General features: G+C 37.0%; 1 protein-coding gene across 1 annotated transcript in view; it reads right to left on the minus strand.

The window, feature by feature from the left end:
- Positions 1 to 13,394: 13,394 nt before the first annotated feature.
- LOC5570123 (BLOC-1-related complex subunit 5) overlaps positions 13,395 to 19,227 on the minus strand; it is a 143,719-nt gene continuing 137,886 nt past the window's right edge. Inside the window, exons 4-5 of the mRNA XM_021837406.1 lie at positions 15,171 to 15,359; positions 13,395 to 14,634 (exon numbers count right to left, since the gene is read on the minus strand). Coding sequence (XP_021693098.1) covers positions 14,419 to 14,634; positions 15,171 to 15,359 — 405 coding nt within the window. The 3' untranslated portion in view covers positions 13,395 to 14,418. The remainder of the gene's footprint in view (positions 14,635 to 15,170; positions 15,360 to 19,227) is intronic.

A 19,227-nucleotide genomic window follows, 5' to 3' on the forward strand; every position in this document is an offset into this window, starting at 1 on the left:
TGGGAATTACTATGAGAAAAGACACCAATTCATACAATCGGTCATAGTGTTTGCCCATGTGCTCTTGAGGATTAGAACTACGTTGATACTGTGAGACATTCATCAGCTACAACTTTGTCGAAGACCGTTTTCAAATCGGACGCCTCAGTAATTAGTTATTCATTTATATCCAGTCACAAATTCTTCAGCAGTGCTCATTTTACTTCTGAATAGGCAACATTGCTGCACCTGGCGCGAAAGATAGCACGCACAAATCATGGCTACTATGTTTTACTGCATACATCCAGTGGTGCCTGCAGAACAGCCCAATAACTATAGCCAAGGTTTTACAACTCATTCAAAAATCAATATCTAATTACTGGGGCGTACGATTTAAAAACGGTCTTCGGCAAAGTTGTAGCTGATGAATGTATCTCACAGTATCAACATAGCTCTAATCCCCAAGAGCACATGGGCAAACACTATGACCGATTGAATGAATTGGTTGCTTTTTCCATAGTAATTCCCATATAAACTTTAAAGGGCTTGTGCAGTCTCAGTTTTTATCCAAATGAGCTCAAATTTTTGAAGGGCACTCAGAATTTGATCTTGAATCGAATGAGCGGTGTGGAGCAAAAACGATTTTTTGAACCACTCTACTGTACATCTTTCAGAACCCAATTTTACGTCATTTCATCACTTACATCATGTGTCATTCAGTCATTATGTGAATTACGTCCGGGGTGATTTTCATTATTTTTAAGAGTGCAGTTGATCTATACATGGAGACTTCAATGGGACGGTACTCAGGCGTCAAAGTCAGTTTGACATCTTCTCTTGACATTGCCCGATCAACCAGTCTTCATTATTCTTTATATATCTTTGTCCAACGATGGCGATGGCTAACGATTCAAAACGAATCAATATCAATCGCTATCGAAAATCACTGACTAGTTGACCGGGTGGAGTGCTTTTTAGTTGATTTTTTTTTTCCAACCAGCGAACATCCAACCATCGAGTCATTCCATGTAGCGGACCCCCAACGAGCGAATCCCCACTGTAATACTAAATTCAGTTTTTTCATCTACTTATATATAAGGAACTGAGGAAACGAAACGTATGAGGTACATAAGATTTTCTTATGGAATAAGGACATAAGAAGTATTTTGTTTTTCATTCGAGAATCTTATAAAATTCTATTGCAGACTTATGAAACAATACTCATTACATTGACAGATAGAATTTCATAAGAAACTCGTTTTGGTTATAATACGCATTGATCATTGGCTTTCATAAGACAATCTAATGGAGTACGATTTTCTCAACAATTTCATACGAAAATCTTATGAATTACGTGGAGCGATGGTAATAACATAATATTCACGATAGAGATTCATAAGCGCGCTTAGGATAATTATTATTAACACTTGTGAAGAACAGTCGACTTCCTATCGAAATACACGTAAGAATTTCATACGAATTTCTTAGGGAATAAAGACATAAGAACCATCTAATGAGACTCATAAGAAAAACTTGTGAACTTCCATCGATCATTGCGTTCATAATATAAATGGGTATAATATCATAAGATACTCTTATGAAGGATCATAGATATCAATTATGGAATTCTTTTCGACCATTATGTATTTAGAGAATCGCTCTTTGAATTAAGGAAAATAAAGATATTCATAAGATCTCTAATGATAACGACAAGAATTTCTTGTGAATATCGGACGTTTTATATTTCATGAAACTCTTATGAAAGAGAGAAAACCAGCCGAGAAATCAATTCACAAGCGTTCTCTTATGAAATTCGTACGCAATTTCTGGCTCAGTGTAGGTATTCCACTAAACAGCTCAGATTTGTCATTCTGAACAACGATTTTTATTTTCCATTTTCTTTTTTTGTCAAGTGCCCGATCGAGGCAACATGCACTCTATTCGTCATCAAACGTCAACATCCCACCGCAAAATCGCTAGTGTTTGGAGGGGATTTTAACCTCCAAATTGCCAAATAACCTCCAAATCATCATCTCCAAGTTAGTTCTAATAACCTCCGTTATATGAAATATGGTGGCGCGTCGATCGTCGCAAGTTTATCGTTAAACAGTCTATTGGTCGAAGCAGTACGATCCAGTGCTGGGAACGGTAATAGTAGTAGACTTGAATTTCGCGAAAATCACGTGGCTTTTAAAGTACAGTAGTTCAAAAACGTGAATCTCATCAAGTTGCCTATGTTGGGTGCATGAGTTTTCTAAATCGTTAGTGTAATTGAAGGCTCTAAATGCGGGAAATGCAGCGGGAAATAGAACATTTTTTTACAGTAATTTTGGGTTGCCCTTAGGGATGGTACACAAATTATGTCACGCTAAATTCCAACTTTTTTGACCCCCCCCCCTTTTGTCACGTTTTTTGTATGAGCTCTTCGAAAATTGTGTAAGGCTTGTCACACTTGGCTTGACCCCCTCCTCCCCCTTGAAGCGTCACGTAATTTGTGCATGACCCCTTAGCAACGGGTGTTTTGCAATTTTCAAGTCTCTTTGCCTACAGCAGCGATAGGCGTGAGTTTCACTGGTTCAGCTGACTGCGATTAGCTTTGTTTGGCTACTGTAGAATGAATTTCAGATTTTTCCCAACCCTGGTACAATCCATTCCAAAATAAACTACAATCATAAAAGTTAGGTCATTTGAAGTCTTTAACATCGTATCCAAAGTTGTAAAACATCATCTAGGGTAATAGCACCGGTTTTGGCCAGCTTAAGAGAAAATGTCTATAAAAATTAAATGGGAAGCCGTATTTATACTACAAATATGTCAATGCAAGCTTTCAATCCATATTATATGTGTAAAATATCAAAACTGAGCCAAAACCATTTTTTCGCTTTGAAAATCCCGTTGGTCAATATAGGCCAACGGAACCAGTTTTGGCCAGAGATTTATCTTCGGTTCCTAAATTGGCCAATCTCATTGATTTCTCATGAGAGTGGCCAAATTAGGAGTGCCCTGGCCAAATTAGGTGTATGGGAGTTAAAATTATAAGGAAAATTAATTGTTTTTCTTATGTTTTGAATCAATTTGGTCGAGTAAATGAATGTAGCTCTGTCATGTGAATGTGATCTACTGAACACAAAAGGTTTCATGCTGATTGGCAATGTAAAACGGTGCATAATCCCCTATGGCTACAACTGGCGTATGGCCAAAACCGGCGCTCCTACCCTAAGCCAAAATCATCTTTAATTCGCGTTCTTTTTTTGACAAATAAATAAAACGTTTAAAACACGAAGGTGCATCATGCCTCTCAGTTTAGGTGCCTCAATGTTGTATTGCGGCGCTCATTTTAAATACACATCCAGCGGCGGCGGTAACGCGCAGAAGATATGCGCGCAATTCAAACTTAATGTCAAAATTCAAGTAGGCTTGGATTTTTTCGTTCTTCAGGAAGGCAAATGTTTCAAATTTGCTAAATCTGAAACATTTGGTGATTTTCATTATCACTGCGACGGTATATCGACATTTTCAGATAATCGCATTACGTGGATTTATCTTGCAGAGCACAATAGTGTCACAAAAAGTGGTGCATCGTATCCCTCATCAATAATAATTCACGCAAAAGTAGTTTTTTTTTCTTGTTTTTATTAACAAGATTTTTAGCCATTCTGAAGGAAGTATCACTATAATGTCTTATGTTATAAGTGACTATCTCGGGGATGAGATTCGATCCCAGGTCCTCGGCATTGATTATGTATTAAAACACTACATACATAGTTTCATTTCGACACATCCTCTTTAAGTGGTGCATCCCTCTACTTTTCCGCAGTGATTGCTTATCTTTGTTACATACGCCTATATCGACTAGGGTAGAAGCACCAGTTTTTGCCATAGCGTCAATACTGCCGTGAATCGCAAGTCAATCCCATCTGCATTTTCGTCAAAATTGAAATTGGTTTGAAGGATACGTTTCCAATGCTCTTTCAGCTGCATTAATAAGATGATATGATTTGTTCGGAAAAACTGGGAAAAAACAGTCAAATTGTCCCATAATGAAAAGTAATCGCATTTCAGTCCCACTTAAGATTTTCGCACCGTGTACACACTTAAAAACGACATCGCTGTTCGGTAATTTATTTCACGGTTTTCGATCAGTAAACCATAAAAAATACTGAGATTTCAGCACTTTTTGTTGAAATTACTAATTTTCAGTAATATTTTTCCTAATTTACTGAACTCAGTAAACGATTATGCTGATAAGACCGCAAAATTACAAATTCACCGAGAAAGAGCAAAAAGTCAGTAAAATGATAGTACTGACTAATCAGTATCGATTATTTTTACCAAGTTTTCGTTAATATGGAATGAAAACAATAAACAACGTTTGCTGTCTGCCAAATCAGAAAGACTCTTGCAATAGCATGTTTCCTGGTGAAAATTTCCATTTTCTTAAAGGAAATCTCATTTTATTCATATTTAAAAACATCCAGCTCTGTTGTATCTAGTCGCAACTCATGGTAAGTAATCGGATATTTATTGATGAATAAAAATCACAACGGTCTTCCGACAATGTTTGTGCAGCTGAACAATGTGTTTAATTGGTGCTTGGATTGCGCAGCGACATGAGCTTTGTATCCAAAACTTACGGAAGGCCGCTCCGATTCTGGTGGGCATCATAGGGTTTCGTTCTACTTCGTCTTAAGAGCTACTATTCGTCGTATCAATCTTAAAATGTTCCACTACGCCCCCCCCCCCCTGGCCCCTCCCTATTTACGCCAATGGACCCCTTCATTGAATATTCGTATGAAAACGAGTTTGGAAACTTCACAGCCCATTTTCTCTATGCCTACTCTTTACAGATGGGACTGACTTGCGATTCACAGCAGAATAGTAACCATAAGTTGGTGAATTAGAAATCTAAGTTAAGAATGTGGCTGAAACTGATTCTACGCAAATTTTCTATGCGAAATAAGGCTTTACTCATTTCCGATATTTGCGTACATAATATTTGTCGTATTTGTGGTACACGTAGGGCTTTCCATATATTGAAAAAAATCTCTCCTGGGCTGCTCAAAATCGGTGCTTCTACCCTACCACTTAAGTGGAGCTACAAGTGCACTTGTAGCCTTCTTTCTTCTTCTTGGCATTAACGTCCCCACTGGGACAAAGCCTGCTTCTCAGCTTAATGTTCTTATGAGCACTTCCACAGTTATTAACTGAGAGCTTTCTTTGCAAGAGTTGCCCTTTTTGCATTCGTATATCGTGTGGCAGGTACGATGATACTTGATGCCCAGGGAAGTCAAGGAAATTTCCATTACGAAAAGATCCTGGATCGATCGGGAATCGAACCCAGACCTTCAGCATGGCTTTGCTTTGTAGCCGTGGACTCTAACCACTCGGCTAAGGAAGGCCTCATTGTAGCCTTGTTTATTGTCAGTTATTCGTATCCATCAATACTGAAGAAGGTTACAAGTGGTAGTCAAAATGCGCCTATCTGTCAAGATAAGCTATTAGGGCGAAATTAAAAGGTACAATACTCAAATCTACTTTTTTGAGATTCAGGTCAGAGGGTTCGAATACGTAAAAGACAGCGACCATTTATTACGTAACAAATTTTTTTTTTCTTGTATGAGATCTAATGCTTGAACCTAATCCGCCCTCTCCATAGAGCGTTACGTAATTTGTAAACGGCAGCAAAGAGGTAGAACTCTTTTTTTTATTTTCATTCGTGAACATAAAACAAATTTTTATGGTAACAAGTGCAAAAATACTACAAATTAAATTCAACCTGTATGAAACTGAATAGCAAAATTAAGTTACCTATACAAGAAAAAAAGATTGTTTAGAACTGCTTTCCAATTGACTTTTGAGCGTAACATGGTGGATTAATCTATTATTCGTCATATTATGCTGACGTTTCAGTCAGTAATTGATACCTCACTTTGTTTCGTTTTTTTTTGACGTAGGACTACGTCTTTGTTTTCTATATTGGGGTGCACTTTAAAAGTACGGAAAATGAGACATGTAACGAAATTAGGGGAGATTTTGAACGTTAATAACTCAGTTGTTTATGAACCAATTATTACGATTTTAGTATCATTCGATCAGAAATGTATCTACGCATCGTTAGTAATATATCCGATAAGTGAATTTTGTTGTTAAACTATTGAAAATTTGATAAATGTTGACCCCTTTCTTATCCAACCAATCACGTTCGAGCACTTTTCGACGGTGTCGCTTCCCACTATAAAAGCAAATGCTCCCTACTTCTTCCCTCAGTCTTCTTTTTGCGGTCGGACTGTGAGCACGGTCGGGCGAGTCATTCTCGCTTTGCTTTTGCACCCGCGTCACAGTCCAATTTGTGTCGTCGGAAGAGGAAGACGCAAGATTGATTTGCGGCGGCAATGACGATGGCTTGGGTGCTTCTCCGAGCGGCAAACTACTGCTGCTCGAAGAAGCGTTCAAGCCATCGTCATCGCCGCCGCAAATTTATCCGCGCTCCCAGATTTCGACTCGTGATCGGTGGTCCAGAAGCCAGCCCGTTAGGAACCAGAAACCAGAAGCCCCCAGAGTTGCTGATCCGAGGAGATGCTGCTAATCGAGCGTCGGACTGGTGAAATCGCTCAAAGTTTCAAGAGTGAGCATCGTTTCCTGATTTCGACTTGTGCCCGGGGATCCAATACCCGTTGCTGTTGTGCGCCATCCACGTCACGAACCATTCAGCTGGTTCGTCGAATAAGCAAATTCCCCGTTTGACCATGGCAATCAACTGATAACATCCCGTAGTGCTATTTATCCGTAACCGTATCGAGGCTAAGAAAGCCATCGGCCCTTGTCAGGGCCATAATATTTGTGGAAAAGAGTTGAAAGAATAATATTTCCAACCTTATTACATCTTATATAATATCAATCAATCTCGCAGCTTCGTACAAAATTTAATTTGTCATGAATAATTGATGGCACGACAATTTTAGACTATTCGTGGACGCTGCTGCAATGCCGAAGGGGTGAGTGCTCAACATTTCACAACGAATTTAAACTAGAGTGGCACATCTAACAGTGTCTTTGATTTGCCATATTTTATGGGAGCACTTCGATTATGAAAATTATCACATGTAACAAAATTGCGACATGTTTAGAATGGTTTTGAACAGAAATTTTGATAGAACAATTTCCATCATTTTGGCACGCAATAATCAGAAATTCACCTTCATACTAAAGAAAACTATTGATTATCAATAGCTAACTATAGAATATTTAGTAAATGTCAACCCTTTCAACAATTCATGTTTGATCAATTTCTCACGCATTATCATTTTCCGCAATTTTCAAGTAATTCTTAGCCCAACACATTATTGGCACATACCCATTTTCCAGATTGGTCGATTAGAAAGAGAAGAGCACGAAAGGGAGGAGCATAATCTGCTAATCTAAGGGTATATAACATGCTTCCTTCGTTGGATTCGGTTTCATTCCGTTTCGACTTCCGAGCTGGCAAGAGCTGCTACGATCCTGCGCAGCGACGTCCGCACCTGCTGATTTGAAGCTAGCGATCCAGCGTCTGGTGATCGGTGGAAATCGCTCAAGATTTCAAGAGTGAGCATCGTTTCCAGATTTCGCCTTGTGCCCGGTGATCCACTACCCGTTGCTGTGTGCGCCATCCACGGACCATGGCAATCAACTGATCAATCCCGCAGTGCTATTTATCTGTGACCGCATCGAGGCAAAGAAAGCCATCGGCCCTTGTCAGGGCCATCAAATTTGTGGAAAAGAGTTGAAAGAATAATATTTCCGACCTTGTTACATCTTATATTCCTCAATCAATCTCACAATTTCGTACAAAATTTAATTTGTCATGAATAATTGATGGCACGACAATTTGAGACTATTCGTGGACGCTGCTGCAGTGCCGTCGGGGTGAGTGCTCAACATTTCACAACGAATTTAAACTGGAGTGGCACATCCAACAGTGTCTTTGTGTGTCATGGCAATCAACTGATAACATCCCGCAGTGCTATTTATCTGTGACCGCATCGAGGCTAAGAAAGCCATCGGCCCTTGTCAGGGCCATCAAATTTGTGGAAAAGAGTTGAAAGAATAATGTTTCCGACCTTATTACATCTTATATTCTTCAATCAATCTCACAGATTCGTACAAAACTTAATTTGTCATGAATAATTGATGATACAACAATTTGAGATTGAATTCGCGGAGGCTGCTGCAGTGCCGTCGACGTGAGAGCTCAACATTTCATAACGATTGTAAAATAGAGTGGTTTCCAACAGCGTCTTTGATTTTGCATATATTATGGAAACGCTCCAATTACGAAAATTATCACATGTAACAAAATTGCGACATATTTCGAATGCTTTTGAAAAGAAATTCTCATTTAATAATTTTCGTCATTTTGTCACCAATGGATCAGATATTTACCTTCATGATGAAGAAAACTAATGATTATCAATAGTTAAGTAGTGAATATTGAGTAAATGTTAAACCTTCCAACAATATTCATGTTCGAACCATTTCTCACGCATTATCATTTTCCGCAATTTTCAAGCAATTCTAAGCCCAACTAATTATTGGCACATACCCATTTCCCAGATTGGTCGACTAGAAAGAGAAGAGCACGAAAGGGAGGAGCATCATCTGCTAATCTAAGGGTTTAAAACATGCTTCCTTCGCCGGATTCGGTTTCATTCCATTTTCGCTTTCGAGCTCATTCGAACCTGCTTACCGAGGAGCACCTCGCAGCCACAAGCCTGCTGAGCTGTGATCAGCGTTTGGTTTGTGAAATCGCTAAAGATTGACCTGCGCTTCCAGATTTCGGCTCATGATAAACTCATCATCTGTGGTGCAGTCAAGAATCAAGTCTGTTAGGCACCATTACCACTATTATTAGGCAAATCAAGCGTCCAGCTTGTGAAATTGCTCAAGATTTCAAACTTGAGCTACATTTTAAGATTTCGACTTCAGCCGTGTGGTCCAATACCTGTTGCTGATGTGTGCCATCCACACGACGAAACATTCAGCTGGTTCGTCGTATAAGCAGAGAACTTGTTCATTGCATTGCATTGAGGATTTTTCGTTTAACCATGGCAATCAACTGATAATATCCTGTAGTGCCATTTATCTATGACAGCATTCGTGCTAACAGAGCCTTTGGCTCTTTTTAAGACCACCACATGTGCGTATAAGAGTTATCGGAGTAATATTTCCGACTTAATTTATTACATTGCCAAGCAATGAATAATATTTCTCTCAAACCATAAGAACTACAAAGCGATGACTGGATCTACTACTGAATCACTACTGTTCTTTTCAATACTACTGTATATTTCAGAGGAGGTTATTAATATAATTTCCAAATGATCATACATCCTGAAGTGAAATTTCACATGTTCATAGATAAATATGCCGAATGATTGACCAAATTGCAAATCGTTATATGCATCAATATTTACGAAAGTTTCGAGCACAGAAAACAGTATGAAGTCAAAACGAGCAACAAGAATGACATCAAATTCAGTTACATTAACCATCGTGGTCCTACGTCACCAGTTCGTACAACCCCATAGGGATGTACCCTTATAGTTTTTTGTTTATATTCTCATTTTTTTTTGTTCAACTCTTTTGCTGTAAAAAAAAACGTTGAGGCTTCTTGATATGCTACTATGGGAGTATTTATTTATTTTCGTCAACCGACGTAGACTAGTACATTTTACATATACATATTTTTGTTTTATTTCTTAATACTAAAATTATGAAATTTATAAAAAATATTGAGAAAAAAGTGTAGTGCAAGTAATGTTAATTTCATTTTGTTTTATTTTATGTGTAGCGATTTCGAATGGATTTGAAGTATGTTTTTAGATTTTGCCGAGGCATGGTAAAGTCAATAGTTTCGCAATGTTGATTGTAAATGGCCATCATTTGATTTAGAGGCCCGGCTTTTGCTTAATTTGTTCGATGATGATTTATCAAGAATAACTAACGATTTCGTAGTTGCCTAGAAGGAACGTAGAAATTTAATATAGATAAGATTTCTGTATAATCAATACGTTGCGAAACGATATCATTTACAAATAAAACTCTTGCGATTTCACGCCACTCTTTCAAAGTTTGTACTGTCAATAAGCATGCAGCGTGCTGTGTAGGGTGGAAGTGGAAATAATGTCCAACCTAATTTACGAAGAGTACCGTAATCCGGGGTAACATTGATCATTTTTTTTAGTTTTTCTTAAATTTTTCATATCACAATACAAATGTTACAAGTTTCATATTTTCAAAACAAGTACTGGCACCCACCGCTCCTAACTATGTACTTTATTTTGTTTTTCGAAAGATTTAAACATGTTTAAATAAATGTTTTAAGTGATTTTTTGATTCAGCTGATATGGGGTAACATTGATCACCCAAGTAAACAACGTTCGTTAATATTGGAAATGTCGTTACTTACTAAAATTAGGGCCCCTGAAGCTGAATATGAAGACCAAACTCTTACAAGTTATTAACTTTTTGAGTTATTTCAAAATTAAAAACACCTTGAACCGCGGAATACGCCTAAAAGTAGGCAATTTCATCAGGAAATTCTACATTCGTAATAGTAATTAGTTAATGTTGCCTAATTGAATAAACTTATGAAAGATTTGACAACGGAATCGTTTTCGGCGATGCCATTTTTAGTAACACCCGCATTTTCCTTGATCACATCGTCTGCAGAACTCATGTGAGACATGAATTTTCGGTAGTGTCAGTGAAAATGATAGAAATCATTGTTTCAAAAAGTTGCCAAATTTCCGCATGAACTAAACGCAATTTTGGCAAAAACCTTAATTATCATTAGCTTATGAATATATGAAAGAGAGGCACCATTCATGGTTCGAAAATGTTTCATCAATAAATCTTTATTTGAACGTTTAACAAGATGAGTCATCCCGATCAATGTTACCCCGCTGATCAATGTTACCCCGGATTACGGTATGTAGTAGAAATTGTTTTTGTACAGATTCTAATCTTTCTTCGTGTGTGATTGAGAAAGGAGACCATACAATGCTGCAGTATTCCATGATTGATCTTACATATGCAATATATAGAGTTTTAATTGTGTATGGGTCATGAAAGTTGTAGCAGAAACGTTTTATGAACCCTAGCATGTTATTAGCCCTGTGAATTATTGTATTGTAGTGGTCTACGAAAGAAAGAGTCAAAGATTACTCAAAAGTCCCATACTCTTTCACATTTTTCCACATTTTGATTACCTAATGAAATTGAATTGCGTGGTGTTGTTCTTTTTCTGCTAAATGATATTAGGTTGCAATTTTTTTACATTCAGTTCTAATAGACTTTTTTGCACCAGATGTAGAATGTTTCTATTTCATTGCGGAATGCATTGATATCTTTTTCATTACTTATTTCCAGGTAGAGCTTCATGGCATCGGCATAAATTAACATTTCAAGTTTATTGAAAATGAAGGAAATGTTTACATACATAATAAAAAGAAGTCCCAAATGAGAGCCTTGAGGGACACCCGAAGTGACTTGAATTGGTTTTGATTTGTTTCCTTTGAATTTTATTATTTGTTGGCGGTCAGTTAAATACGATTCAAGCCATTTCAGCAGTCCTGGGTCGATTCCATATTTTTGTAGTTTGAAAAGTAGCATTGGTATGTCAATGCGATCAAATGCCTTGCTAAAGTTTGTAAAAAGAGTTTCTACGTGGTTTCCATTGTCCATTGCATTCAATGAATAGTCAACAAATTGAAGTAAATTTGTTGAGGTCGAGCGACCTTTAAAGAAACCGTGTCAGTAATTCTATTTTTGATTTGAATAAAGAGCTTTTTGTTAACAATTGACTCGGAAAGTTTTGGAATACAAGAGATAATGGCAATACTACGATAATTACGTGTATCAGATTTTCGGCCAGATTTAAAGATAGGCACTAAAAAGGAGCTTTTCCGATTTTTTGTAAAAATTCTGGATTCAAAGGATTTATTTAAAAGCCAAAATAATGGCGCTGTTAGTTCTTTTGCTAAATCTTTCATAAATACTTGTGGAATCGTGTCCGGGCCGGGACCTTTTGCAGCGTCTGAAATTTCCCGCACGTGGATTTGATGTACACCAATATCTCTAGAAATTTCCGGATAAGACGGACAGGACTTTATTTCAAACTCAGTTTTTGAATTATATTTTTCAAGAGCATTACTGATGGCAAGATTCAATTGATTGCAAATGTCCAAATATTTTGCTAAGTTTTCATCTCTCTGGTGTTTCTTATAAATTTTGTGTGCCTTTTGCTTCCGATTTTTCAGATTTTTTATATGGTTGTTATACCATATTGGATTTTTTGTACTGAGGTTTCGCCATATTTTCTTGAAATGAATTTCTTGTTTTATGATTTCTAGTACAATGTCATTGAATATGTATGCAGCAGTTTCGATATTTCCTTCATTTCCTTCATTCCTTCAGCTAAAGACAATGCTAGCCTTGGATAACGGCAATAGGAGATGTCATCGCAAATGGCATGAAGGTGACTAAATTTCATGAACAATTTTATTTCTGATAGCTAGCTGAAAAATAATACAATAGCTTAACTTACGGGAAACTAAGAATTATGATTCGCTTATAGGCTAAAAATCTCAATCAGGGTATTATTTTTTATGGCAAACACTTTGATTCAAATGAATACATGCTACTATCGATAGCGCAGACAGAGTCGTTGGCAGAAGCAATTTCAATCGGTTTGATTCAGATATAGATTGCTTTCAAGCGTAGATGCTATCAAATAACAGTTAGCCGGAATAGCTTGTAGTACTCCTTCTAAAGCGTAAAAAGCATACTACTCCATAGCACAATGGGTTATTACAGCGCCCTATAAAAGGGCACTGTAAAACGGAACAGCATAAATTGAGCCCATAGCTCCTTACAACAATGAGTTCAGAACACTAAAATGTTTTGAAGATTAAGGGATTTGAAATCGTTTTCACTTAAAGTGAGGGGATTCAAAATCAAAGTTTGTATGCTTCTCTGCCATTCTAAAATATTTATATAAATAAAATATGATGTTATTATAAATTATTATATTGCTTATTCCATTTTATTAGCGCCATTTTGAAATCTTACGCTTAAAAACGGGGACGAAACCGAACTGCATAAATGCCACCATTTTTGCCTAAAGTGACCTATATCTAGGGTGATCATACGTATCGTATTCAACGGGCCAGTACCGTCACTAAGGCCTTGACGGACTGATAAAAATCTTTTTGATAAAAATTCTTAACTTGCCCCGTATTTTCAAGAAAACATAATAGGTAAAAGTTCTAGTTCATGATATAAAAGACGCGTAGCTGTCATATGATACAAACTCTAGGTGGAATCAAAGGGAGTGGGTCTTTTTAACGCCATCTGGCATTAGGTCGTTTTGGATAAGGTCATTTCGCATAATAGTCATTTTGCATAGCCGGAATTCTTCTAAAAGTTGCCTTTTCTTGGAGAAAAAATGGTATGCCAAATTACCATTCTGGCGTTATGTCAAATGGCCAAGACCCGAATTAAATGGTAAAGTATTAAATTGAGTTATCAATTACTTAAAGGTATTCAACTGAACAGCTGGAAGATTAATTCAGATATCAGACAATTACAACTAACTATGAAAATCGCTTTGAAAGCTTGTTTAAAGATTTTCTCAGCTGTTTATCAATATTAAGTTTATCTTTTCAAAAGACAAACTTTATCTGTAGATAGCATCTCAAATACCACCTGTATCGGTGACACAACGATATATTTTAACAGCATCCTGTTTTCCGTCGACAGATATTTGCAATTCTCTTAAAGGTAATCAACAAAATTTCTCTTTGAACAATAACTGACCCACATTAACCTCTGCTGTTGCGACATTGTCGTTCGATCCATAGTGAGAAACTTCCCAAAAGCTTATATAGCACTATTTCAATCGAATGAGAGCGAGAGAGGAAAGAACCTCTCAATGTTACATAGGCCCTCTTGAAAAGTTTCGCAATGAATCGTCTTTTCCTACTCCCCAGCTATCTCAAGTAGTGACTAGGTACATCAGTATACACAAGATGCCAAATATTTGACTGGGTTTTGACAGCAGTCCAAACATTAGTTTTCATTCTAGAGAAATTCTGCTAGCATCAAACAAATGTTACAAAACGTACAGCCCAGGAGAGATTCGAATACAATTCATTCCGATTCGATTACAAAGCCATTCCGTGCATTATCAATCCATCAGTTCATTTACCGTAAAACTAGGTATAGCTAATTGCAAATGTGCATAAATAAACTAGAACAAATTGCTTCAGCCAACTTCCCTAGCTCCCGTACTAGAGATTTAAACATAAAATTGCAAGATTCAACACTTAGTGTCGATCACCAGCACTAATGCAAATTTTGGTTATACTGCTTGGTAGCCCCAAACCCCCTACCCAAACCCTACTCCGTCTTCCACACGAACGGCTCTAACCGATCGTCCACGTCCAGCAGGTTGTTCAAGTACTCCATGCTCTCGATGTTCTGGTTCAGGATGTCGTTGCACCGGGTCAGCTGCTGCGATATCACCCGCACCTTGGAGAACGTCTCCGCGTAGGAGGTGTACAGTTTCTGCTTCTGCACCAGCTGGGCCAACGCGCTGGATATCTCCTGGTCCACCTACGAGAACGAGAAAAAAGATGTCGTACGATGATTTGCATTGAACTCATTAACCCAATAATATCCAACTTCGCCTTTAGACAGAGTACCTTCCGGTTTCTCTTTTGTATAAACATTTTTGTATTTTTGAAAAAAGTTCGAAGAACGACTTTATTTAAAAACCCACGACTGCATGAGTATTATTCATTGTGTTATTCAACAATTGGTACATTTTGAACCTATATTATATTTTTAAAAGCACCGTATTTTTTTATCGGGCCATGCCAATAAAGCCATTTAGCATTACGGTCATTTGGCACAGCATTTATTCATCAAGAACAGGCATCTTTTGTAAGATGGGATATAACTTTTAGTTATGCTAAATAATCATTATGCCAAATGCCGCTCCTGAAAAATATCAGTAATCAAAGAAGAGGGTAAAAAAGATAAAATTGGTCAAAAACAAAAATTAGAAAAATCAAAAACGCGAATCTGCGATTATTTAGCTAAAAAAAAACAAAAAATTGGGTATAAGAGGGTTAATTTCACTCAAGTACCTCTTTGATTTTGTTGGTGATCTGCTGCTGCTCGGAGGCGACCTGGGTGGCACAGGTGTTGAAGTGGCTCTGCAACCGGCTGCACATGTTGATCATGTGGTTTGGGTGCAGTCGCTCCAGGACCTCCGGATCACGATTCGCCGGCAGGGAAAGGGTTCCGCGCATCACCGGCAGAAACATCGGAACGCTCTGAAAAGAGAAATCGAAAGAGCCAAACGTTAATAACAGCGGGTTGCCGATTGGTGTCCCAAAAAAAGGGAATTAGGTTACGGAGGATCCCAAAAACGCTAAAATTAAGTACAGTGATAAATCAGAATTAGCATGCACGGTGTCGCGGCATCATGACGCGATAAATTACAACCATGTAACCCGACAAAACATGAGCACTCAACAAGAGATTTGGCACTGTGGAACAGAAGGGGCAACAACGGAACAGAGGAAAGAACCTTTTGTGTATGTCTTGCGCCTACCCATGGCGATTGACTATGGACGTAACCAGGATTGCTATCAGTGGGAGGGAGACGAACGATCTCAATGTTTAACGAATTTTACGCAAAAACGATCGTTATACATAATACTCAAAATCTACGACTAACTAAACGTCGAGAGGACAAAAGGTCGAAGGACAAAAGAACAGGAAAAAGAAGGGACAAAGGGTACAACTCATTTTTAAGAAGGCGAAATGTCCCACCATGCAATTTTTTTTGTGAACATTACTCTTTAACTCTAAGAAATTCTCGAAAAAGATTCAACGATCCAACTAACTATTTTTCTAACAGCTCCACTAATGACAATCCTTTAGCGATTGGGTTTTAAATAAATTAACCCATTACGCTTGGTGAAGATGGATAAATTATGAGAGAAATTAAGACACGTACTAAGATGGGATTCGAGCCCACGACTCTTGTATGCTAGACGAGTTGATTTACCATTTGGTGACCCAATAACTCAGAAGGTTACAAGTTTCAAATTGAAATTCCATTTGTGCAAATTTATATTATAGTGTACTGCCTCTCTGTAGTAATCATGTCGTCTCTTGAATGCGAACGACATTCAGCCGTCCATCGTCTATACACTTCTACAGTACAGTTGTTGTGGAAGCGATGGCATGATTTATTCATCTTTACCACGAGTAATTAGTTAATCAATTTAAAAACCATGAGAATTTAAGAATTACTGCAAATTTTGTTTTATTGGAAGCTCTACCAAAGATTGATTTTTTTTTTCTAACAACATGTCTTGTGTGATTCGCGGAGTCCGAGAAGTATTTTTTTCAGATTTTTTTTAAATTGCCTAGATCAATTCTTTGTAGTCTTCTTCGAGGAGGAGCAATCTGGAAATAATGAAAACGATGAACCTATTGGACGAAGCCCTGGAGAAAATTCTTAATTATCAGAAATCAGAAAACTTTTTTGGATTCCAGTACTGTGATTCTAATGTAAAATCCAAAAATGTTAGAAATACCTTCTCAAAGATACCAAAATAATTTCAGATTTAATAACCGAATTAAATGCCGGATTTTTAATATTGTCACAAGAATCCCAGAAAGACTTACATAATCCCAGAATTATTATAACAAATCAAGAATGTCTATCGGAATCCCAGATTTTTTTTTTTTTTGAAAATTCTGGAATTCCAAAGCAAATCCAAGAATACTGGATATCACAATTCTCACGTAAAGTTCAGTATTACTTTATAAATACCTGAATTGCCAAAATTCACGCGAAAATTAAAAATTCCTCCGGTAATCTGAGGCAGCATCCATGAAAGACGTAGCATTTTTTGGCAAATTGTTGACACTCCCCCTCCCCCATCGTAGCATATTTTCCCATACCTAATACATGGTTTATCACAAAATCGTTGATTCCCCCTCCCCCCTAAAATGCTACGTCATTTATGGATGACCCCTTACCAGAATCTCAAACCGGAATCTCAAAACGGAATCTGAAGCTAACTACCAACAGCTTTGTAGTGAATGCTACTTTTGTTCATACCAACGCGTTGTTTGTAGTATGTTCGAAAGGTGTAGTGAAGTAAAATGACTCAAACATGTTCCACTCGTGTTCCACATGTAGCATTTACTACCGATAATATAATAAACTCAACTTTACTACACTTTATTCATACCGCCCAATGTTTCGAGATGTTCTTAATGAAAATCCTGATCGAAGATTATAAGAAAAAAAAAACTAGTGAAATAGTTCCTGTAGGAAATCTTAGATAATCTTGGTGGTTCTGCAAAAATTTCAGAAGCAAAATAAAAGGAATTTCTGAAGATATCTCTATAACAATTCTTTGAGAAGTTTTTAGAGGTAAAACATAGGTTTCTTTTGAACCCCAGCTTACATATTATCGAGAATTTCTGGAGAAAAATGAAAAAAATACTTCGTAGCAGAATCCTAGGAGATTTTTTTTTCTGACAAATATCTGAAAAAAAAACTTGGATCAACTTTACAAAAAATAAAAGATGAAATAATGTGATTATCTGACCAGGAATTACGAGTAGAATTCCTAAACAAGTTCAAATGAAAATCCATAAAGAAATTTCTTGAAAAACCTTTCTAAAATATCCCAAAGCTCCCATCTTACACGAATTCAATATAAATTTCCCAGCATTTTCTTGGCTAGATAACCTAAAACAAATCACAAAGCAAGGCTTTGTGTTTTTTTATATTCCAAAATGAATCCATAGATTATTTTTTGGAGTACCGTAATCCGGGGTAACATTGATCAGCGGGGTAAAATTGATCGCAATGACCCTCTTCGTAAAAAGCTCGAATCAACATTTGTTGATGAAATATTTTTAATGCATGAATGGCGATTCTCTTTCTTCTAATCATGAGCTAATAAACAATAAGGTTTTTGCGAAAATAAAGTTGTGTTCATGCGTAAATTTTTCAACTTTTGTAAACAATGATTTTCATGATTATGGACGACACCATAAAAGAATCATGTCTCACATGAGTTCTGTAAACGATATGAGCAAGAGAAATGCGGTTGTTACTAAAAATGACATCGCCGAAAACGACTCCGTTGTCAAAATTTTCATAAATATGTTCAATAAAACATAATTCACAAATTATTATAAAGCGTGAAGAATTTCCTTAGGAAATTGCATACATTTAGGCGTATTCGACAATTCAAGGTGTTTTTAATTTTAAAATAACTTAAAAAATAAATGACTTATAAGAGTTTGACCTTCATATTCGGCCTCAGGGACCATGATTTTAGTAAGTAATGATATTTTCAATATTACCGAACGATGTTTTCATGGTGTGATCAATGTTACCCCATATCAGCTAAATCAAAAACTGACTTAAAACATTTTTTTAAACATGCTTTAAACTTTCAGAAAACAAAATACAGTACATAATCACGAACAATGGGTGGCAGTACTTGTTTTCAAAATGTAAAATTTGCAACACATGCATTTTCAAATGAAATGTTTAAGAAATATTCAAAAAAATGATCAATGTTACCCCGGATTACGGTAGCCTCAAGAGAAACTCTCAGAGGAATTCGTCCCCTTAATGCTACTAGATAACTCGAAAATCAAAATTTTGAGATGTACAACTTTGTAAATATGACCGTTTAACAAGGTGATGGTTATTCGCAAAGAATATGATTGGAAAATAAACTTCAAGTTATGTATATTGAATCACACGCTTATGAGCTGTAGATATTTTTCAGATCTAATTGAGAATAATATTTTGACATATTGAAGTCAAAAATTTCAAATTTCGAGTTATCTAGTTGTAGCATGAAGGGGACGAATTCAAGGATGAAATTATGAAAAAGCTAAATATTCAGGAATTAAGAAAAAGAGTTTTTATCCATGAATTTTTTGAAGCAATTAGACTTGCTCCTACGGGGGCGAGCGACGAGGGCAGGATCAAACATGTCGCGCGTCGGTCTAGTAAGTGAAAAAGTGGCGTGATCGGTTAGTTCTTTTTGATCCTTTGACCTTGACGTTTGCTGCTGGGCAGTGCGTCAAGAAAGCCAAGTTTTTTTTTTCCTTTTCGGGTCGCGCGCCTTTTTTTTCTGAGTGCTTTTATAT

The sequence above is a fragment of the Aedes aegypti genome, chromosome 1 (assembly GCF_002204515.2).
Source record: "Aedes aegypti strain LVP_AGWG chromosome 1, AaegL5.0 Primary Assembly, whole genome shotgun sequence".
NCBI lineage: Eukaryota > Metazoa > Arthropoda > Insecta > Diptera > Culicidae > Aedes > Aedes aegypti.